Source organism: Anolis sagrei, chromosome 4 (assembly GCF_037176765.1).
Source record: "Anolis sagrei isolate rAnoSag1 chromosome 4, rAnoSag1.mat, whole genome shotgun sequence".
Lineage (NCBI taxonomy): Eukaryota > Metazoa > Chordata > Lepidosauria > Squamata > Dactyloidae > Anolis > Anolis sagrei.
In genome coordinates this window covers 153,965,919-153,990,591 of record NC_090024.1, presented here as the reverse complement: position 1 = coordinate 153,990,591, position 24,673 = coordinate 153,965,919, and the positions used below count along the sequence as shown (strand labels likewise).

The 24,673-nt window shown below is 40.3% G+C and overlaps 1 protein-coding gene across 9 annotated transcripts in view; it reads right to left on the bottom strand.

Annotated features, from left to right (window-relative positions):
* The window catches only part of ODF2L (outer dense fiber of sperm tails 2 like), a 52,719-nt gene extending 32,232 nt beyond the window's left edge, over positions 1–20,487 (bottom strand). For 3 of the 9 annotated variants that reach the window (XM_060773872.2, XM_060773868.2, XM_060773874.2), the window contains exons 1-8: positions 20,389–20,454; positions 16,854–17,024; positions 15,719–15,882; positions 11,354–11,480; positions 9,048–9,179; positions 4,865–4,927; positions 3,568–3,639; positions 1,941–2,057 (exon numbers count right to left, since the gene is read on the bottom strand). In XM_060773872.2, coding sequence (XP_060629855.2) covers positions 1,941–2,057; positions 3,568–3,639; positions 4,865–4,927; positions 9,048–9,179; positions 11,354–11,480; positions 15,719–15,882; positions 16,854–17,024; positions 20,389–20,403 — 861 coding nt within the window. In that variant the 5' untranslated portion in view covers positions 20,404–20,454. Of the gene's footprint in view, positions 1–1,940; positions 2,058–3,567; positions 3,640–4,864; positions 4,928–9,047; positions 9,180–11,353; positions 11,481–12,740; positions 12,961–13,571; positions 13,655–15,718; positions 15,883–16,853; positions 17,025–20,388 lie in introns of those variants that run through there. The other 6 variants (XM_060773867.2, XM_060773869.2, XM_060773870.2 and 3 more) reach the window with 6 other exon arrangements.
* Positions 20,488–24,673: the final 4,186 nt, after the last annotated feature.

Sequence of the window (24,673 nt, the reverse complement as noted above, 5' to 3'; positions counted from 1 at the left end):
TCCCTCAAATTAAGGTCAATTCCCCCCAAAGATCGCCAGTATTTTTGCTGTTCATGGGGGTCCTGTGTGTCAAGTTAGTTCCAGGTCCATTGTTGGTGGAGTTCAGAGTGCTTGTCAACTGCAGGTGAACTACACATCCCAGTACCTACAACTCCTATAAATCATGGGGAATTCTCCACAAACCTCTCTAATATGTTCAGTTGCTGATCAATTCCCTTGCTTGCTATGTGCCATAGAAAACAATAGGAAAGGTTTAAGGGAAAGGTAGTGGGCAGGGCCATGAAAATTCCACACCCATGGAGAGAGTAAGAAACACTGGGGTATCTGTGATGGAGGAAAACCAGAAAATCCAGGATGAAATTATCTCTGTATGAAAGCCTTCACTTGGGCAGTATTGTGTTTGTATTGCATATTGGCAGGTTCCTTGTACATGTTCATGGCAGTCACTATAACCTGCAATGTCATTGGAGGGAGGGCCATTGGTGTCTCCTGAGCAGTGGGAGTTATATCTGTTTGTGGAGGCAGAAGCTTGTCTGTGTAAGTGGGCATCTCAGTCACACACACAAACACACACATATTTTCACTTTTATTATATGTATAAATAGTTGCACAGCTTAAAATCAATGTTGAAAATAAATCAAGTATAAATGTAACTTTAGATGTTTCGTTAGGAACACAGTCTAAAGAAGCTGCTTGTAGATTATGAAAAAACCATTATTTGTCATGAACAGTGGTGTTCTATGTTTTAAGAATTAGAGTCACATGTTTACAAGAATGGATCAATAATGGAAAACCACTATTTCCTCCATTTTGGAAGTGGAAGTACAGGTTGAGTATACCTTATCTGAAATGGTTGGGACTTGGCAGTGTTTTGGATTTCAGATTTTTTATTTTATTTTATTTTATTTGGATTCTGGAATACCTGTATTTTTCACAATGAGATACCATGAAGATAGAACTCAAGTCTAAACATGACATTCATTTATGTTGCATATATATCTTATACACAAAGCCTGATGGCTATTTTATATGCAATATTTTAAATAATTTTATTCATGAAGCAATGTTTGTGTACACTGAACCATCAGAAAGCAAAGGCCTCACTATCGCTGCCACCTATGCAAGTATTTTGGATTTCAGGAATCTGGGTAAGAGATGCTGAACCTGTATTTCAAAAACTCTTGGGCCCTACCTGTTTTTGTATGCATAATTAAATAATTTCACCTAATCAGATGACCTCCCTCCAGCTCCTCTTAACAGTCAATAGTTACATCAGGAAAAGTAAGTCTGTTCAGATGCCAACTGAGGTGCAAGGAGGATTGTTTTGAGTCTGATCCTACCAGTAAACAAGGCTGTGATAAGGAACTGAGACAGGTTTGCTCACTGTTGGGAAGCAGCTGCACAGACTCCCTTCACCCAGTGTTGCTGCTGGAGGCATTTACTTAGTCCAACTGTAAGGCTTCATAATCGTACTGAACACAGAGCAGTTATACTCTAGGTTTCAAATTCATAACTTGCAATATAATTTCCAATGTATTCCATTTAAAAATAGCCTCCCTCCCTTATCATGAACTCAAGAAAACTGGCAGCAGAAATATATACATACTATTTTTGAACTCTTTTTGAACTCCAGGTGATCCTCTGAAGATGCCAGCCACAGATGCAGGTGAAACGACAGGAGAAAATATTACCAGAACACAGGCATACAGCCTGGAAACCACACAACACCCCAGTTATTCAATATTTTCCCTACTTGTTGCAAGCTCCTCTGTTCCAATCTGTATTAGTCTGCTGGTTGCACCAAGTACATCCACATGAACTATAATTTATCAGGGAGTTCAAAAGTAGTATGTATATTTTTGCTATCTTTAGCTGTCTTTAAAAATGTTTCCCTATGCCCCTGGATTTACTAAAGAAGGAAAGTTATTCCACGTGTTCACCTGGAATTTTGTTTTCAGTTGATTATTCTCTGCCTCCTTTTTTCCTATCTGGCACTGCAAATGGGTTTGAAGTGATTGGATTGATTCAGAACGGCGTGATACTGTTAGCACATTAGCCTGAAATATCAAAAGATAAGCCAAAGTCAATGCAGAATAAACCTTCATACCCTATCAATTAAATCCTAATCACAAAAATGATTCCATATGTGTAAGAAAGATACAGGTCTTAACTTCAAACATCCATCTAAACCTATATTTCAGCATCTACCTGAGAACCAGAGAAGCAAGCAAGCAACGCATCTTGTTTCATGATTTAATACCATTTAGTCTAGGACACTAGAATCAACGTTCTGCATCTTGTTTGTAAATCACTTGAGTTTTGATGTGGTATGCTTCATTTCCACCGTTAAGCTCAAAGCAATTGATAATATATGAATATAATATATATAATTTCAATACCTAAGAAAACGGCACTAGCACGTGCAAGGTAAGAAGAATTCAAAATACAAAATTCTGTAATCACAAAATCAATGAATGCTTATTGTGAAAAATAAGCTGTTGGCATGAATTATTATTATTTAAAAAACCACAATTCCTACCTAAATTAAAAAAACACAAACACACTGGGACCGAGATACTACATGGTGTGAAAATTCCCCATGCAAAACTCTGCTATAGTTCCCCTATTAATCATCTCCAGGACTCATCGTGTTGATGCTAACGCCGACAGCCATCCCATGGCAAAAAGAAGCCATCAAACTGGAAAGTGATATAGATATAGATATAATAATAATAATAATAATAATAATAATAATACTTTATTTGTACCCCGCTACCATCTCCTCAAGGGACTCGGTGCGGCTTACGTGAGGCCAAGCCCACAGCACATCAATAAACTAAGGCGATAGCGAATAGTCAATACAAAACAGTTAAAATAAACTCAAAAACAGAAAATACACAATAAGCAATAAACAATAACAATAACATACAGCATTAAAAACCTATGGCCGGGCCAAATGTAATAATTAAGATTTAAAATTTAAAATGCTGGGTATGAACAAGGTAGGGTAAACTAGTATAGGGTTTTCAGAGAAAGATGAGGGTGCGCAGACAATCCTAAATCAATATTAAAGTGCATTTGAGGACATATTGCTAAGAGTTTTCCTTATTCTGGGAAGGCACACTGGAACAACCACGTTTTCAGGCTCCTCCTAAAGACTTACAGCGTTGGGGCATGTCTGATGTCCTTAGGGAGTGAATTCCAGAATCGAGGGGCCATCACCGAGAAGGCCGTCTCCCTCGTCCCCACCAATCGCGCCTGCGAAGGAGGTGGGAGCGTGAGCAGGGCCTCTCCAGATGATCGAAGAGATCGTGTGGGTTCGTACACAGAAATGCGGTCACGCAGGTATCTATATACTGATATAGATCAGGCCTCTTCAACCTGTGGTCCTCAAAGTGTTTTGGATTTCAGTTCCCAGAATTCCTGACCATTTAACAAGCTGGCTAGGGCTTCTGGGAATTGAGAGGCCCAAATACCTGGAAGGCCACAGGTTGAAGAGACCTGAATGCTGAGGCTATCTATAAAAACATACTTATCTCGTATATTCAAAGGGAATTGTTCACTTACTTTTTCTTGCTCAAGCTGACTTGAAAGTTCTAAAATACGCCTCTCTTTTTGAGTTGTTTCACTTCTAATATTCTTCAAGTGGGAGGAAACACACACACATTGATATTTTCATTAGATAAGGAGGACGGAGCAGTCCCCGAGTAATAAACATCTGACTTACAAATGACTCACAGCTAAGAACAGAGGTGAGGCAACAGGAAGTGAGAGAAATCTACCCCTCAGAAGGGAAATTCACTCCTGGAATAGCTATCATGGGGAAAAGGTGTCTCCACCGAAGCTTTCTCACAAATCCTTGTTTCCTGGTTAAGAACAAGGGCGAGAACAGGAAGTGAAATCTAGCCTTGGAAAGCAAATTCACTAATGAGAGAGTTACCACTGAAGCTTTATCACCAATCCCTGTTTCCACAAGAAGCCAATTTTTTCAAAATCTATTATCACAGGGACAGAAAATGAGGTGAAATCTTCTGAATGAATGGAGGGACAGACAGCAAAAGAAATACCATGGGGGTGTTAACTCTTCCCTATGCTATCCAAAGATAGATAGGTACATATATAGAATTACACTTAAAAAATAACTGTTCTGACTTGCATACAAATTCAACTTAAGAACAAACCTACAGAACCTATCTTGTTTGGAACTTGGGGACTGCCTGTTGAACATAAATAATAAATATACCATTTTTAGTTTTATGGCTCAAGATTTCATCAAGTAAGGTTTAATAATTTGTGGATAGGAAAAAGGATAGATATTATGCATATAAGAAGTAAATGAGAGTTCGTTAAATATGCAGTCAGCTCTTCGTATTCAAGGTATGCATCCAGATATCCAAGATGTTTTTAAAAATCCCAAAAGCAAATCTTGATTTTGCTTTCTTATATAAGAGACACTATTTAATTACACCATTATATATAATGGGACTCCAGCATCCCCAGTTTTTTGGTATCCACAAGGGGGCCCTGGAACTAAATCCCAGCAGATACCAAGGGCCCACTTTGCATAGAAAGTATTGTTACCCTGTTGCCATGTTATTTAACCTTTCTCAAAAATAATGAAAGGAAAACAGCAATCATGTACGTTGCATGCATATTTCTTCAATGTTTTAATAAGATCACAAGTATCTAAAACAATGCTGGTGCCCTTTAACACAATGGAACATTCTTCCCCAACCCGGCATAACGCAACACCTCAAAACCCGTTCCAAAAGGGAAGGAAGAATCTGGAAGAATCTGGATTATCTACAAGAAGCTAAGATTTTTGTTCTGGGTGACAACATAATGTAGTAAAACCCAAACTTACTGTAATTTCCATTTCATTGTCAGTTATCCGCTGTATCAATTCTTCAATCTGTTTACTGATAATCTAAAAGAGAAGAAGAATCGGACAAAATGGATTAAACTTCAGTTAAGTCTGTAAGGAATACTGCAATTTAATAAACTTTAATCATAATGGGCCTCATCACAATAGAGAAAAAATCCACCTAAAATATTGATAAAATAACCATAATATATTTTATAGGCATGGACAAAGAAGAAAAGAGATTATGTATCACTTACAGAGATTAGGAAACGACTACCATTAATAAAAACCTGATTTGTATAAAACTGATGAAATGAGGGAAGGTTAACAAAGAGAAAACAGAGTGTGTGAGAAAGTAATGAAAACTGGTTCCCTTTTTAATTCCTTCTCCTATGCAAGTAATAATGTGTCATTATTTATAGCAGTAAGGCTTGTATTCATCATTCTTTAGCCCACAAGCTCTAAAAACAACACCATTCAAAAATGCAGGAACATGGCCAAAATGCCCACCCTTCTCAAAGTAGGATAATTAACTCTCAAGTTCAGACAGAAGAATCTCAAGTTTGAGTGTTTAAATTATGTACATAATGAGTGAAATTGGACATCACAAAAAGGCCTATTTTATTTTGGGAATGACCAAGAATGCTGGCCCACCCTGCTCAGTGGATCTGCTGGGCTTCTCTTGCCAGACAGAGACTAAACTAAACTAATTCCACCCAGGGGCAATTGAAAACGAGAATTGAAAACTCTGTCCTGTTGCTCTGCTGAGAAGCCAGCAGAGCAATCTTGTCTTGATAGATAGGTGACAAATTTGGGGTTCCTGAGCCCGTATTAACTCACAGCGGTGGAGGATTCCTGCTTGTTTAGCTACTCATTCTTCATAAGTCAGCACCATCACGCCCAAACTAAGCTCCAAAAGATGGGGAGGATAATGGCAATGTAGTTAATGTAGACTGTTTAAGTTGACTGGTGACGAAAGTACTTCTTTATACCATGGAACATAAATCCTATTGGACACTACAGAATTATAGCATGTGTCATGCCTGTCTGTGGTACAATATGGCATGCAATTACAGGCAGTCCTCAAGTTACAAACAAGATACCATAGGTTCTGTAAGTTTGTTCTCAAGTTGAATTTATATGTAAGTCGGAACAGGTGCATTTTAAGTGTAACTTCATCTATCTATCTATCTATCTATCTATCTATCTATCTATCTATCTATCGAGCACTTTGGATAACCTAGGGAACAGTCAACACCTCCTCTGTGGTGTTTACTTTGCCGTCTTATGTCCCTGTTCAGAATATTTCACCTCACTTTCTGTTCCTGGCTTGGCTTGTTATGGAAAGAAAGATTGATGATAAACCTTCAGTTGACACACCTTTTCCCCACAATAACAACTCTTTCAGGATGGAATTTCCCTTCTGAGGGTTAGATTTCTCTCACTTCCTGCTGTCTCACCCTCGTTCTTAACTGTGAGTTATTTGTAAGATGAATGTTTGTTATTCAGGGGCTGACTGTACTGAGATAATGATGCTATAATGTGTGTGACTGGGCCCCACAGTTAAATTTCTCTTTGATAGTAGACAAGAAAATGAAGGAGCACGTCTTCGTCTAGGGCAGTGGTTCTCAACCTTTGGGTCCCCAGATGTTTTGGCCTTCAACTTCCAGAAAACTGGCCAAGAGTGAGAACCCCTGGTCTAGGGACTGTACCCCAACAATGTATAAATCTATGTTTTATGTCCAATGGATATTCCCAATAACACAGAATCACAGAATCAATGGCAATTCTGAACTGTAAGTCAAAACTTATGTAAAGACCACTTATTCAACTGATCTAGACAATTAGAAGTTGGCTCACGTAGGATTCAGGTAGTGGCATGATTGCAGTGCTGTCATACTGGCATTATTCACAAGTCCAAACTTGCAAGTGGTAAACTGAATTAAGTGGAAAACTAAAGTCCTCCTCTGAAGTGGACTAATGGACAAAATGAAGAGTTCTAAATCTTATGCTTAATGTAGGCAGCCAGTTTTTCTGTGCAAGCATGCCTAATGCAAGGAGAAGATCTAAGGCTGGATCTACACTGCCCTATGTCCCAGGATCTAATTCTGGAATTTTTTTTTGTGTCAGGAGTGACTTTAGAAACTTCAAGTTGCTTCTGGTGTGAGAGAATTGGCTGTCTGCAAGCTCATTGCCCAGGGGACACCTGGATGTTTTACCATCCCGTGAAAGGCTACTCTCATGTCCCTGCATGAGAAGCTGGAGCTGACAGATGGGAGCTCATCCCGCTCCCTGGATTCAAACCACTAACCTTTCGATCAGCAGTCTTGACGGCACAAGGGTTTAACCCACTGCGTCACCGGGGGCTCCAGATTATCTGTTTCGAACTAGATTATATCCAGATAATCTTGGATAAACAGACAATCTGGGATCAGATCCTGGGATATAGGGCAATATAGATCCAGCCTAAGACATCTTTTGGAGGAGACTGACAATCTCAGTTTAATACAGGACATAGTACAAGAAGACCCTCGCATCCCAACTAGACTGAGAATGTCTGAAACCACTTATCTAACAAAATGCCATTTAATTATCTGATGTCTGGTCCCAGCATACATAATTGTTGCTCTGGTGAAGTTAGAGATGTATAGAGACTGAGGCCCCTTCTACACAGATGTATAAAATCCACATTACCTGTTTTGAATTGGATTCTATGGCAGTGTAGACTATGATAATCAAGTTCAATTCCGATAATATAGATTTTCTGCTTTGACAATCTGGATTACCTAGCAGTGTAGAAGGGGCGTTGGATATCTTCTCTAGGAAATTTCTAGATGCCCCAGGGAGACTGTATGGTAACTTCCAGGGGAAACATACCATAAATCACCCAGAGGATCTAGCAAATTCCTAATGACCAATTTCCTCCAGGTGCAGGTAGGTGAAACTGCCGATATGAGCCCAACAGTTTTGAGGGGCTTACAGTACAAGGTCTATCTTTGGCAAAAGGAGCTTTAGTGTATTCTTCTTCTGTTGGAAATACGTAGCAACCTTCCAAGCATTCACTATTTGTTTGTTAATGTATATATTTGCTAACCTCTATTGTAAGTATATGTTGATTTGTCAATTTGACTGACCTCTTTGGTGTGGGAGGGGCTACAGACATGTGATTGTACTGAGTATGTTTGGACTCAAGACTCCCTTTTGTTATCAGGTGTTTTTGAACTTCAATGTTAGCAGTTCGCTTTAGACCTCAGTGGAGATAGATGCAGTTTACATTTGAACTTATGCAGGAACAGTTTACTCTATGTTTGCTTTGAGAAGTAGTGACTACTTAGACTTTGAACTATTGATTAAGAATTATGCCCTGTGTTCTCAACTCATAGAAACTACATCCTATCTATAAATGTGCCTGTATGTTGAATTAATACAAGTAAACAAGATATGTTACTTTTAAAAGAAGACTTTGGTTTTTTTTTTTGTCTCTGAGTGCATATTGTTAAACTAAGAGTTTTCAAGGGAGAGTATATGTTTTGGGCAACTGCAATTTCAACTTCAAAGAAACATTTTAAAAACTCTGCTAACCAAAATATGTTTTTTGTGCAATGGCATGTCTTTGTCCAGTTCAAAGATATTGTTTATCAGTTTAACAGCTGAGTTACCTGTGTGCCATTACATGAATGCTTGTGAACACCACTTTTTCAAAGGGTTAACTTCTAACAAGATCATGCCTTTCATTGTCTAGTGGTTTTCAAAAGGTGGTCTCCAGATGTTCATGGAGATTCACATTTGCCAAAAGGATGTGACATCATTTTTCCTTTTCAAAAAGGTTATGAATGCCATTTTTTCCCAAAATCTTGATCACATGTGAGGGCTATCTGGGACAAAAAAGCTGTATATGTAAATCAAAAAGGTAGAGCCTTACTAATAAATGGGTGTAATAAGTAGCTCTTCCATAACCCTTCGCTAATGTGGATTAGTCAGAAATAGAAAACAACACAGATAGTTTTCAGGACAGGGGCAGGGTGACAACATTTGAGCATTTTTCTCTGATTGTTCCAAGAAGAAATGGGGAGAAGCTGAGACAGCTTGGTATTATTATCTTAATCCCAAACAATTTAACAATACTTAAGCGTGCTGTGGATCAGTGTTATGCCTCGATCATGTTCTCTGGACATCCTCTTACTTCTTTGTCCGTGCTTGCTCTAAGCAGTTGCTGTAACAGTTCTTTCATATTCCTGAGAACATCTAGCTCCTTGAGTAGCAAGTCTTCTTGCATAGAGATCTTTATCATATCTGATGCAGAAATGTAACAAGCCTGACAAAATATTAAAATGCAATTAACTTGGTTTTTTTCCCCCAAGATGACATGAATAGGAAATGAAATTGTACTTTGCCAACCCGATTTCACCAGAAGGTGGTCACTTGGAAAGAAAATCTTACTGTTATATAAAGCAAATATATAGATATTCAAATACGAGGCTGCACTTTATCTCATAGCTAGGCATAATTGCCGATTCAATTAAAAAAAACAACAACCCTTCACTAGGCTTTTGTTTAAACTGTAACATTATTATTACATTATTAAGAGGAGGAGGGCTATCCCACCTTTCCCTGTTCATGACTCTAGGCGGCTTCCAACAGTTAAGTCAAACATAGTGAAAAATTCACTGTATACAGAAATTAAAGTGCAATTGAGCTATACACAAATTAAAATAGTTAAAATAGAAACCATTAAAATATCAAATAAAAATACAGCATATTATACATGGACTTTGTCCCATTAAAAAAATCCAAGATCTGCCAGAATAAAAGGGTTTTCACTTAGCTGCAAAAAAGAGAAAGCAAGGTCCCATCTACACTGCCACATAAAATCCACATTATCTGCTTTGAACTGGATTATATGGCAGTGCAGACTCAGGCCCCTTCCACACAGGTGTATATAATCCCACATTTTCTGCACTGAATTGGAATATATGGCAGTGTGGACTCAGATAACCCAGTTCAAAGCAGATATTGTGGGATTTTCTGCCTTGATATTCTGGGTTATATAGCTGTGTGGAAAGGCCCTAAAAGAATCCGGTTCAAAACAGATAAGATGGATTTTCTGCTTTGATAATCTGGATTATCTAGCAGTGTAGAAGGAGTAGTAGTAGTAGTAAGTAGTAGGGCTGGGCGGTTTCGTTTCGTTAATTCGTAATTCGTTAAAAATTCGTTATTTTTTTTTATAACGAAGCGATAACGAACCATTCTGGAGCAACTTAAAAACGAAACGAATTTTTAAATTCGTTTCGTAAATGCTTCGGATTCGTTATGTATTCGTTTCGTTATCGGTTTGAGGTCGTTTCGTTATTATTTCTGCATGTCTGGGGCAAGTTTTATAGTTGTTTTTTGTTTAATTAGTGAAAAAAAATTATAATATCACACCAACAGTCAACAACAGAGGGAGAGGGAAGCTTCAGAAGTTCCCCCTGTCCCATTTGGAGGTTTTTTAGCGTATTGCGCGGTCGCGTCCGCCATTAACGAATCGATTCGTTATTGTTTTGTATTTGTTTCGTTAATGTTTCGTATTTTTTTTAACATTTACGAAATTTCGTGAATATCGAACTTTTTAAAAGAAAAATTTCGGAATTCTTTTAAATATCGAAACGCAAAAAAACCCAAAAAACGAATCGATTTTAGAAACAAATTTTTCCGTTGTTACCCAGGCCTAGTAAGTAGTAGTAAACTTTATATTCTGCCACCATCTCCCAAAAGGGACTCAGGGCGGCTTACAAGGCACTATAAGTGTAGTATATAACATGGACGGTACATGAGTATAAAAACAATATCACATAAAAGTTATATAAACAACCACTATTAACACATGAACCTCAGGCCTCATCTACATTGCCATATAAAAATCCAGATTATCTACTTTGAAATGGATTATATGCAGTGTGGACTACAAAGAGGCCACAAAGGTCTTGAAGGGGGGATGGGCAGAGGAATCCAATTCCAGAAAAAGAAAGTAAGGATCCTAGGCACATGTCGGATTGTAACCCCTATGAATCCTTACCACTGGCTAAGATTGGTGCGAGTTGCAATCTAATCATATCCCTTAGGATATGATTACACAGCCCAACAAAACAATTTTTGTCTTGGTGTCTTGGTTTTTAGTCCTGTTCCTGGGGTTATTTCAGAAAATTGCATTGGATAAACTGTGTTTGGTCTAGTTTGTTGGGAATGGTTATCATGATTTTCTATGGGTAAGCAGATGGCAGTGGGTAGATGACATATATTCTGTATCCTAAAAAACTAGAGCAGATAGAAGAACATTGGTGCCATTTTTTTTTTAATCAGTAGGCGAAATATACCCAGAAAAAGTTCTGAGGCATCAAATGTGTGTTGGCCAGTGTTATACCTAGAGGATTTCATGTTTGCACCTCTGCCACAGGGTATTTTGCAATATGCTTGATTCAGAAACATTTCTTCCCTGTCCGTCCAACTTACTTTTGAAATTCGAGTGAGAGTTTCTTTAAATGAGGGCAAAAACATTTCTGCTGATTCAATTGCCAACTCTGTTTCATGAAGCCTTTTCTGGAAAGTGACTTTGTCATTTATGGCATTTTCCCACAACCTAATTAATGGAAGATATAAACAAAAGGTTAAGGCATATTGAGAAATACGGAAACACACTTGCTAGCACAAAGCCGTATCTAGTTTTGCACAAAAACAATACTTTTGGGAGATCAATTTTTCTTTTAGACTTGGACCAAGATTCTTTACTTTCAATTAAAGAGTTTTTTTCTGATTGCTTAGCACTGCTTCATACATCAGGCACTTCCAATGGAGAAACATTTTGTTTAGAGACTGCCTCATAATCGACATATTGTATGCATATGTATGGCCCATGCCCACAAAGTAGTGATGCAATATAAAGCCATGGTGGTTCAAAGATTGCAAAAAAAAAAAAAAAAAAAGCCGCACAACACACTTGGTAACCTGCATGCAGTTGTCATATTACTTCCTTGAACAGTGAATTATGGATGGAAGATGTACATTATGAACAGCCTTTGTAGGCTACATGCTTCTTTTAAAATGCAATGCGGCTTGTGCTTTTTCTTTGATAAGAAGCAGGTGAACTTTTAGAAGTTCCCAAAGTAATCTGTCAACATAGAGCCATTATTAAAATATTCATGATTTCTTAATTTCACAGAATATCCATCTTAATAACACCTCTAAATGAACTGCACAAGCCAGAAAGCAAATCAGAAAATTAAACTGATCCAATGATTTAATTTCAAATAGCTTTTTATAAAGCAACTTTTTTTTTTCCAGCAGGTAGCACTTACTCATTTTAGTAAGTAACATTTTGCAACTAAAGGCATGTTTGTTGGTGTTGCTGGTAAATAGAAATTGCACTCACGTGGCTTTACCAGCACCTACAGACCATGTCTTTGGTACACATTGGCAGTGGTTCCCAACCTTTGGAACTCCAGGTGTTTTGGACTTGAGCTCCAAGAAATTCCAGTCATCTTACCAGTTTTAGTAATTGTGGGAGCTGATATCCAAAACACCTGGAAGCCCAAAGGTTGGGAACTACTGCAAGAGGCTGACAAGGCATATCCTGCAGGCAGGGATGGGAAATTCATACAACAGAGTGCTCTGCTCTACGCACTGCAGGTTGTTCAAAATCTTCTGCCACAACGATGACCTACTCAAAGGCTAAGCAGCCCAGCAGATGCAAATGCACTGCAACACCTATTATCCTTAACCACTGCACATGCTATCTAGAGCTCATATGCAGCAATGCTGCCATTCTGTATGGCTCAGTACCGTGTAGTAAATCCACATGCAAGAAAGGCAGACAATATCTGGAGGATTACAAATTGCTCACCAGTGATGTGCATGGCAGTCATTTAGCACATTTTCCTACTACCTTAACACAGACAGGATAAAAAGAAGTGAGTTGAGTTTTAAGGTTTAAAATGGTATTTCAGTTTGTTAAAACATCCCTGGAATTTAAACATGATTTCATGTAATTTTCAAAGTAAAAAATAAAATCTGGAACATAACCCATAGAACACCTTTAAATATAAACCTGTCCCTTCAGGAAGTCTAAGGCTGGATCTACACTGTCATATAATCCAGTTCAAAGCAGATAATCTGGATTTTATATTGCAGTGTAGATAAGGTCTTTCTCAGAATACTGCAGACAGGTAAATTCTCAGGTGTCTTGGACTACAGCTCCCATTATTCCTAGCCAGAATGGGGATGGTGGGGTTGCAGTTCCATCCAGCTGGACAGTACAGTTGGTACCGTATTGAGGGAGCCTGTCAAGTGCTAGGAGGCAGATGCAATCCCTGACTTACAAACACCTGACTTACAAATGACTCATAGTTAACAGGTCAGATTTTGAGACATACTGGTCGGTCTTTATTAAATATGTCTTAGAGAGCGAAAATGGAAAACAACAGAATTTGGTTGGTCAGGAATTTTGGAGATGACATTTGATTAATGGCTGACTTATAAATACATGGTGAAGGAAATTATACTTGTTCAGGCCTTGGTGGTGGGGTTATGTGTTTGTAAAATGTTCACTGTTTTGGGTTTTGTCTATTTTGTAAGTTGTTATTGTATTTAAATAAAATCTAAAAAAGAAAAAAAAAAGACAAATGACTCATAGTTAAGTACAGATGTGAGAGAACAGGATGTGAGCAAAATCTACCTCTTGGGAGGGAAATTCACTCTCAAAAGAGTTATCATGGGGAAAAGGTGTCTCCTCTGAAGTTTTCTCACCAATCCTTGTTTCTGCAGCAAGTCAAGCCAGGAACAGAAAGTGAGGCAAAATATTCTGAACAGGGGCACAGAGAGCAAAACACCTTCCCTATGCTGTCCAAAGCACACTCTCTCTTGCTCTCTTTCTCTATATATATTCTGTATTGTTATATGTCTTATTTTAACTTACTTATAGAGTCCAATGCATTCTTATCAAGCCTTGTTGTTCTGTTTGGTATTGTGATATGGCCTAAGGGCTAAACAATAAAAATCACACACACACACATACACACTTGGATGGTGTTACACTTTAAAAATACACCTGTTCCGACTTATATATAAATTCAACTGAAGAACAAACCTACACAACCTATCTTGTTTGTAACTTGGGGACTTCCTGTAAATGCATGCCATAGAAAGGAAAGACAGGTGCTATAATTCGGTAGTGTAGTTAACCCTTCTCTATGCTATAATAGTAATAATAATAATAATAATAATAATAATAATTTATTTATATTCTCCTCTATCTCCCCAAGGGGACTCTGGGCAGATCACAGTACATGTACACGGTAAACATTCAATGCTGCTTTGAATAGACAATACAGAGACTGACAGAACAGACAGGAGGTACGCTGTTCAAAGTCCAGCCTTCTGGCACCGTGGAAGGTTGTGCTCAAATCCAGCCCCAGGGGGGTGCTGTCTCTACATCCTCTCTGACAAAGAGCCATCAGGACTTTGTCCTTCCTTTCGGTCATTGTCATTTTTTGAACTTTTTCCTTTATGGTGTGATAAAATATCTTCCGCGCTTGTTTTTGTTGTTCATTCGTTCAGTCGTCTCCGACTTTTCGTGACCTCATGGACCAGCCCACGCCAGAGCTCCCTGTCGGCCGTCACCACCCCCAGCTCCTTCAAGGTCAGTCCAGTCACTTCAAGGATGCCATCCATCCATCTTGCCCTTGGTCGGCCCCTCTTCCTTTTGCCTTCCACTTTCCCCAGCATAATTGTCTTCTCCAGGCTTTCCTGTCTCCTCATGATGTGGCCAAAGTACTTCAACTTTGTCTCTAGTATCCTTCCCTCCAATGAGCAGTCGGGTTTTATTTCCTGGAGGATGGACTGGTTGGATCTTCTCGCAGTCCAAGGCACTCTCAGCACTTTCCTCCAGCACCACAGCTCAAAAGCATCCATCTTCCTTCGCTCAGCCTTCCCTAAGGTCCAGCTCTCACATCCGTAGGTTACTACAGGGAATACCATGGCTTTGACTAGGCGGATCTTTGTTGCCAGTGTGATGTCTCTATTCTTTACTATTTTATCAAGACTGGACATTGCTCTCCTCCCAAGAAGTAAGCGTCTTCTGATTTCCTGGCCACAGTCTGCATCTGCAGTAATCTTTGCACCTAGAAATACAAAGTCTGTCACGGCCTCCACATTTTCTCCCTTTATTTTCCAGTTGTCAATCATTCTTGTTGCCATAATCTTGGTTTTTTTGATGTTTAGCTGCAACCCAGCTTTTGTGATTTCTTCTTTCACCTTGATTAGAAGGCTCTTCAGCTCCTCCTCGCTTTCGGCCATCAGAGTGGTGTCATCTGCATATCTGAGGTTGTTAATGTTTCTTCCAGCAATTTTCACCCCAGCTTTGCGCTTGTTTTAGTGGTACCTAATTTCTCTAATTACAGCTTCAAGCTGTTTTCGAACTGCTTAGGTCAACAGTAAGCTGGCCTAACAATCAGCAGCTCAGGCTGACCCGGGGCTTCGAACTGACAATCTTTCAGTTGGTAGATCTTATCATTGCTGGTGATTTACCAGCTGTGCTAAAGCCCCAGCCCTATCCAAAGCTATACACACACATACACACACACGGCTGGAGTTACACTTTAAAAATGCATCTATTCCGACTTACATACAAATTCAACTTGAGAACAAACCTACAGAACCTATCTTGTTTGTAACTTGAGGACTGCCTGTAAATGCATGCCATATTGTACCACAGACAGGCATGACAATTCTTTGAACAAAATATAAATAAATCCTGCAAAATACAAATTCTAGAAAATCTCTAAGCGGGACATAGGTATCTCGCCACCTGAGGTTAAAGCCTACCATTTTGTTTCACCTTCACTTGAGCTCTCTTGCCAGGAGCTATCCCGGGGTACGCTTTGAAGGCATGGCAGCAATTCCTTCATCTTGGTCCGGTGTTTATCCACAAGTTTGTCGTAAGAACTCCAGTCCTCTTTCAAGGATTCCACCTCGGTGTTTCCTGGAAGCTTTTAAAATATTGATTTTGTTTTACTCCTTAGTAAATAGAAAATGTTATTCATTAAACTAATACAGTTTCATCTAACTACATCCCCCCTAAAAGATCCTAAGAATTTTCTAGTCCTCCAATGCAACTCAATAGTAACTTTCACTGGAAGTTATTGATTTGAATAGGGTTCGCTGTAATCCATGGCTTTCTGTTTCCACAGTACGTTCAGGGAATATATCTGTGGCTACGGGGACATACTATACGTTGCTTTGAATTCATTTACTTTCAAGGTGTTTATGTGCTACCCTAGTTTTTAAAATTAAAATATTTATATCCTTCCATTCACCTGAAGATCTCAGGGTAGCGAACAACAAAATCAATCTAACAAATTTCAAATAATTAGGCTACTCTTAAAAGGCAAAACACTTACTCAACAATTTTTTTAAAAAGTTGAAAGAGATAAAATGTCTTAGGGCCTTTCCACACAGCCGTATAACCCAGAATATCAAGGCAGATAATCCACAATATCTGCTTTGAACTGGGTTATCGGAGTCCACACTGGCATGTATATATTCCAATTCAAAGCAGATGTGGGATTTTATATAGCTGTGTGGAAGGGGTCTTAGACTAGTTTAAAATTAATTAAAGCTCTGTGCATTGCTCAGGAGTTGTGCAATTAATTAGGCTCAAAAATCTTTAATATCTATACATGGTGTTTCACAGCAGTAATGTTGCAACCAATGAGGTCGCCACAGGGAAAGTGATCCATAACTTGGCCTGGGTCTACAATGTCATATAATCCAGATTATCAAAGAAGATAATTCAGATTATCTGATATGAACTGGATTACATGAGTCTACACAGACATATAATCCAGTTCAAAGCAGATAATCTGGATTTTATATGGCAATGTAGAAGGGCCCCTATTAATAAAAGTAAGTTAAAGAATAACAAATCAACATTTGCATGAATGCTATTTCTGCCTCTTACGTAGTTGTCTGAGTCGCCCACGTCTTCATTCCAAGAACTAATATACTTTCCCAGCTTGCTGGATGTTTCTGTCCCAAGTTCATCTCTTTGAAAACTCCCATCACAGGAATTAATATCTGAGCAAAGTCTGTCTGCTTCCCCAGATGTAAGGTATGGGATCTTTGTTATTTCCTAGAAGCAAGCAACATGGAAAGAATATCAAAGCTACACAAACAGCAAAGGTAACCATAGGCCCTTCCACACAGCCATAAAACCCAGAATATCAAGGCGGAATAACCCACAATATTTGCTTTGAACTGGGTTATCAGAGGGCCCTTCCTCGCAGCCCTATATCCCAGAATATCAAGGTAGGAAATCCCCCATTATCTGAGCGTGGACTCAGACAACCCAGTTCAAAGCAGATATTGTGGGATTTTCTGCCTTGATATTCTGGGATATATGGCTGTGTGGAAGGGCCTGAGGCCCCTTCTACACTGCAATATGAAATTCAGATTATCTGCTTTGAACCGGATTGTATTTAAGTGTGGATACAGTTCAAAGAAGACAATGTGGATTATCTACTTTGATAATATGGATTATATGGCAGTGTAAAAGGATCCGGAGATCCACCAATGGATCTTTATTTCCTTTTGTCATTTTAAAGCAGCAAAGGCTTTACTCCTAAACACATATAACACTAGGTAATGAAATTTGATTTTTTTCCCTGTTCCTGGTTTGAAAGTGTTATTCCTGTTTAACTGTGTGATACCTACTTTGAAAGTAGTTGTTATACACCAGAAACTTCATTTTTGTGGCTGCCACAAACTATGTTGAATTGGTTGAAACTCAATGAGATACTAATTGAAAACCTATAACAAAATGTGCTGCAGGATATCCAACAAAAACCAAGTTTTTCAGTTTAATAAACCTTTTTCATGCTTTTATGATAGAGCCAATTAGGGAATGAAGTTTATAGTCCAGGAACAAAAATCATGTTACATAGGGTCCTTCCACACAACCATATAACCCAGAATATCAAGGCAGAATAACCCACAATATCTGCTTTGAACTAGAATATCTGAGTCCACACTGCCATATATCACAGTTCAAAGCAGATAATGGGCCTTTCCACACAGCCCTATATCCCAGAATATCAAGGCAGGAAATCCCACATTATTTGAGTGTGGACTCAAATAGCCCAGTTCAAAGCAGATATTGTGGAATTTTCTGCCTTGATATTTTGGGATATAGGGCTGTGTGGAAGGGCCCAATGTGGGATTTTATTCAGTTTTGTGGAAGGGGCCTCAGAGAAAAGTAATGGCAAATCTTGCCAATAAAGCCCTGATACAGGTTTGCCTCTTAGGTTCACCATATAGGAGAAACAAGTTGAAAGTACACACCAGCAACACTTGGGAACCAGTGTGGTGTAGTGTTTGGCAAACTGGACTAAGGCACTGGGACGCCAGGGTTCAAAACCCTACTTAGCCATGGGAAATGATCAAAGCCCCTTCCAGACTGCCCTATATCCGAGGATCTGATCCTGGATTATCTGTTTATCCCAAGTTATCTGGAAGTTGGACAGCTAAACAAGAAAATCCCAACAGTATGCCCCCCCCCCCCCCGGCAAAGGTCTTCCTCCAGCGGAGTGGGCAGATCAAAAGACAACCTGGTAAAATGGAACTACCTAAAATAATCCCACACCTTGTGTGACTGTGGAGCAGAACTGACAACTCCGCATCTGTATGCTTGTCCACTGTGCCCTGCCTCACGTACAGAGGAGGAATTGTTGGAGGCTACAGACTACGCCGTTGCTGTTGCCCGTTTTTTAATAAAGATATTTAGCCGCCTGCGCGCCTTCTATTTTTATGTTTTAAACTAATTTATGCAATGCTTTTGATACGAAATAAATAATCTGGAATGGGGACACACAAAAACCAGTTTAAAACAGACCTCACAACCTCTGAGGATGCCTGCCATGGATGCAGGCGAAACTTCAGGAGAGTATGCTTCCGGAACATGGACATACAGCTTGCAAAACTTGCAACAATCCAGTTAAAGCAGATAATCTGGGAACACATCCTGGGATATAGGGCAGTGTGGAAGGGGCCTGAGGTCCTTCTATACAACCAAATAACCCAGAATATGAAGGCAGATAATCCAGAATATTTGCTTTGAACTGGACTATCTGAGCCCAGACTGCCATATACAAGGGTTGAATGAAAATTAATGCCTCCACCTTCATAATTCCTCAACAGATGGCAGTACTGGAATGCAGCAGGTACTGGCTTGTTCAGTAGACTCTCATCTACAGTTCCATTTTGGTGGGAAGCCTTAGCATTGAACGGTTGTGCTGTTAACGTGCAAAGTATTGAACCCTGCGCAGACGGTCGGTCAAAGCAATGTGCAGTCATTGAATTCTTGACAGCAGAATCACCCCAAAGGAGATTCATCAGAGAATGCAAGCTGTTTATAGTGATTGTGTTGATGTGAGTACTGTGTGTCATTGGGTGAGTAAGTTTAAAGATGTTGAGGTGACACCTTCTGCTGTCAAGAATTCAATGACCGCACGTTGCTTAAGTCGCACTGACCGACCATCAGCGCAGGGTTCAATACTTCGCACTTTAACAACACAACCGTTCAATGCGAAGGCTTCCCGCCAAAATGGAACTGTAGAGGAGAGTCTACTGAACAAGCCAGTACCTGCCGCATACCAGTACTGCCATCTATTGCGGAGTTACGAAGATGGAGGCATTAATTTTCATTCAACCCTCGTATATGGCAGTTACAAAGACCCTCGTGACTGAGTGCCCTTCCAGACAGCCCCTATCTGATCCTAGGTTTTCTGTTTATCCCAGATTATCTGCCAGTGCGGACTCATATAATCCAGTTTAACCTGGGATCAGATCCTTGGATATAGAGCCTGTCTGGAAGGACTCGCATGTCCTGAAACTACAAACACACAAGAGATCCTTTGCTTTGGGTTGTCATCACAGGATGGCAGGAAAACCCAGGGTGAGAGAAGAAAAGGGAGGGCTGCTTGGCAATCAGAAAAAAAGCCCTTTGCTCATGCTCAGAGGAAACATGTTTTTCATTTGGAGGCCCTGAAGTTTACACATTCACTGTGGAACAGGCTTGGGCAAACTTGGGCCCTCCAGGTGTTTTGGATTTCAACTCCCACAATCCCTAACAGCCGCTAGGCTGTTAGGGATTGTGGGAGTTGAAGTCCAAAACACCTGGAGGGCCCACGTTTGCTCAAGCCTCTTGTAGAACGAATGCACTTTGGCACTCCTTGAGCTGCTATGTCTCTGTGCTGTAGGATCCTGGGAGTTGTAGTTTGGCGAGGCCCCAGCAGAGAAGGAGGCAGGCCTTGCAAAACTACAACTCCCAGACTCCGTAGCATTAAGCGATTGCAGTTCAAGCGGTGGCAAGCTGCATTCATTCCACACGGCACTCTTAGTGGCTTTGGGTTAGGGTTAGGGAGAGAATAAACCCCTCCAGAGCCCAGCTTTCCGCGCCTCTCCCACGCCTTGCTCCCCTTTCCCCGCGCCCTCTTTACCCCGCTGCCCTCCATGGCCGATCCTCCGGCGCGAAAACAGAGCGGCGCCGGCGCCTCTTCTCTCCCCCTCCCCTCCAACCCGGAAGCACCCGCGAGCATGCGCACTTCGCCCTTCTGAAGCCACCACTCGCCCTCACTTGGCCCTCTTTCCCTCCTGGGTCTCTCCTCCAGCCAGAGCAGAGCAAGAGAAAAGAATGAGTGTCCGACTCCCTCAATCATGATGTTAGGACTGCATCTACAGAAACTGGATTTTAAGTGGATTTTTTTTCTCTAGTGCAGTGTTTCTCAACCTGGGGGTCGGGACCCCTGGGGGGGGGGGTCGTGAGGGGGTTTCAGAGGGGTCGCCAAAGACCATCAGAAAACACATATTTTTGATGGTCTTAGGAAGCCTTTTGGCAGAGAAGGCTGAAGATCTCTCTGCCTGTCCTCATCCTTGTTGGTGTTGGTGAATGACAACTCCCATAATTCAAAAACAGCTTCCCAACCCCACCAGTAGTTAATGTTGGCCATGTTGGTAGTGTGCCAGGTTTGGTGCAGATCCATTTTGGGCTGGGTTCAGAGTGCTATTTGAACTATAAATCCCAGCAATTACAACTCCCAAATGTCAAGATCTATTTCCCCCAAACTCCACCAGTGTCCACATTTGGGCATATTGAGTATTCATGCCAAGTTTGGTCCAGATCCATCACTGTTTGAGTCCACAGTGCTCTCTGGATGTAGATGAACTACAACTCCCAAACTCAAGGTCAATGCCCAACAAACCCTTCCAGTACTTTCTCTTGGTCTTGGGAGTTCTGTGTGCCAAATTTGGCTTGATTCTTTTGTTGGTGGAGTTCAGAATGCTCTTTGATTGTAGCTGGACTATAAATCCCAGCAACTACAACTCCCAAATAACAAAATTAATCCCCCCAACCCCACCAGTTTTCAAATTTGGGCATATTGACTATTTGTGTCAAATTTGGTCCAGTGAATGAGAATTCTTGACAGCAGTAGGTGTCGCCCTAAAGGAGGTTCATCAGAGAATTCAAGTTGTTTATAGTGATTGTGTTGGTGTGAGTACTGTGCGTCGTCGGGCAAGTAAATTTAAAGATGTTGAGGTGACACCTTCTGCTGTCAAGAATTCAATGACTGCACGTTGCTTAAGTTGCATTGACCAACCGTCTGCGCAGGGTTCCGTACTTCACACTTTAACAACACAACTGTTCAATGCTAAGGCTTACTGCAAACATGGAACTGTAAAGCAGAGTCTACTGAACAAGCCAGTACCTGCCGCATACCAGTACTGCCATCTGTTGAGGAGTTACGAAGATGGAGGCATTACTTTTTATTCAACCCCTCGTATATTCAGTATTCTACCATACCATAAACTCAGTATTCACTTGATATTAATATTGAAATACAGTAATTAAAAGCAAATGAAGTCCAGCTTAACAGACTGTAATACAGTATTATAAAAACAGCTTTGTATTATTGCTTCAATTTTTGGCCGGTTGCTAAAGTTTCAGTCAACTGAGGCCCCTCCTAAACTGCCATATAAAATCCAGATTATCTGCTTTGAACTGGATTATCTGGCAGTGTAGACTCAGAAAATCCAGTTTAAAGCAGATAATGTGGAATACCACATCTGATCCAAGCAATAACTCTGCTCACTACCAGATACGGTAGGTTGGTGTAATCAATCAGATCAAATAAATTCGAATAGCAATGCTCTGGTGATCCAGTAAGGCTGCACTTCCATCCATGCTTTGTTGGGAGTACGAGCTATTGTATTCAGTAGGGCTTTGTGTAGTTTTCTGCTTTGAAATCAGTTCTGACACCTGGTGACTCAACCTGTTTTCTGGATCGAAGGTGTGTGACCTGTCCAGGGTCACCCATGAAAAGGAAACTGAACTCTGGTGTAGAGAGTCATAGTCCAACACTCCAATCACTACACCTTGCTGGTTGTGGGGCTATGTTAGGTTATTTCATTTCAAAACCAGTTATTCTGACAGCTCACATGCCAATCTATCCTCATATTATTTAGTCTCCCTTCGTGACCAAAGGGTTATCCTGATAAGATAGAAGTACAAAGTTCCTCAAATACGTGGCCTTCTGTTGAGTTTATGATCTCACTGCCAGGAATGGCATATTCTATTTGTTCTATTTCTCAAGACAGAAAATTCATTTACTGTATTTTTTTTCATGCAAATTTATGCAGGGTTAAGGAGTAGGTCAGGATTATTCCGGGATTTGCAATCAGGAAGTATGGTGACGTAAGGATGGAAGTATCAACCATAGCTGGATGGAATATAACATTCAGATCGAAAACTCCATGGGAGGAATATATTCCTGCACACCCTTTTTGTCCAATGTACGCATACTCTTGTCCTGAGGTCATTCTCCATCATACTCAGAACTGAAGAAAATGAGCCAGGTTTCTAGATTTAGGGCCCTTCCAGACAGGCTGTACATCCCAGGATCTGATCCCAGGTTTCCTGTTTATCCCATATTATCTGGCAGTGTGGACCCACATAATCCAGTTTAAAACATGGAAGTCTAGGATCAGATCCTGGGATATAGGGCCTGCCTGGAAGGGCCCATAGGCCCCTTCCACACAGCTATATAAAATCCGCATTGAAATAGATTATATGGAAGTGTGGACTCTGATAGCCCAGATCAAAGCAGATATTGTGGATTATCTGCCTTGATATTCTGGGTTATATGGCTATGTGGAAGGGACCTTAGACCGGTTCTATACTGTCCTATATCTAATAATCTGATTCCAGATTATCTGGCAATGTAGACTCATATAATCCAGTTCAAAGCAGATAAACTGGGACCAGATCCTGGGATATAGGGTAATGTAGATCCAGCGTTAGAGTCAGACCCTACACTGCCATATTTATGTATTTATTGCATCAGAAGCAAACCAAGGGTACAGTTGTAATGTATTTTAAAAACACAAAGTTTAAAACTTGGCATTATACTAAATGTCCTTTGACCAGTAGCTGGTCACTTGGAGTGCCTCTGGTGTTGTTATAAAGAGGTCCTCCATTGTGAATGTGGCAGGGTTCAGACTGCATTGTAATAAGTGGTCTGTGGTTTGCTCTTCTCCACACTCACATGTGGTGGACTCCACTTTGTAGCCCATTTCTTAAGGATGGCTCTGCATCCCGTGGTGCCAGAGCACAGTCTGTTCAGTGCCTTCCAAGCCTACCAGTCTTCTGGGTGCCCAGGGGGTGTCTCCCATTCAGTATTGCCATATAATCCCAATTATCAAAGCAGATAATCCAGATTATCTGATTTGAACTGGATTATCCAAGTCTACACTGCCATATAATCCAGTTCAAAGCAGGTAATCTGCTTTGACATGAACAAGAAAGGAGATGCCATCTGAACATTAGGAAGAACTTCCTGACTGTGAGAGCTGTTCAGCAATGGAACTCTCTGCCATGGGCGTGTGGTGGAGGCTCTGTCTTTGAAGGCTTTTCAACAGAGGCTGGATGGCCATCTGTGGGGTGTGTGTGTGTGTGTGCTTTGAATGCAGTTTTCCAGCTTCTTGGCAGGGGGTTGGACTAAATGGCCCACAAGGTCTCTTCCAACTCTACGATTCTATGATTCTATGTAGAAGGGGCCTGACTACCTATTACACACCAAGCTGGTTTCATATGAGTGAAAGTTATATTTAGCCTGGAATAGCTTAATGTAAACACAGTAAAAGCTATTTTGGCTCTGCCTTTCTATCTGAAAGAGCAATCCTATTTGAAGATATTTTTTACTGATAACATAAAAATATGTTGAAATACATCACATCTTAGGAGTTCAAATCTACAGATCCTTCACTATTTTTGTAGTTTGAGGACTTTCCGGAGTGGTTTCAAGCTTGGCAGTGCAATCCTATGAAACTGGCATTCCAGAGAGGCATGGGGACAAAGATCCCTCGAGCCCTATTACTCCGGGTAGGTGTTTGTGAGAAATATGGCACACAAAGCAGCAGAGAAAAGATGTCAGATACCATTCTCCAACCCGGTGCCCTCTCGGTATTTTGGACAACTCCTCCCACCATCCCTGAGCATCAATCGGGTTGGTTGTGGGTGATGGGATCCGTATTACAACATCTTTGGAAAATATACTATCCTGCTAGGATGGATTGTAGTGCGGGCTGCCATAGACCACAACATTGGAGACTTCCTGTTCATCTTTTTAGGTGAACTGTCAGGTAATGACACTGCTTATGTAAGAATATAGTACCTTGCCTATAAATCATAAATGTTTTATGCATTTTAACCCCGGTGACACAAAAGCA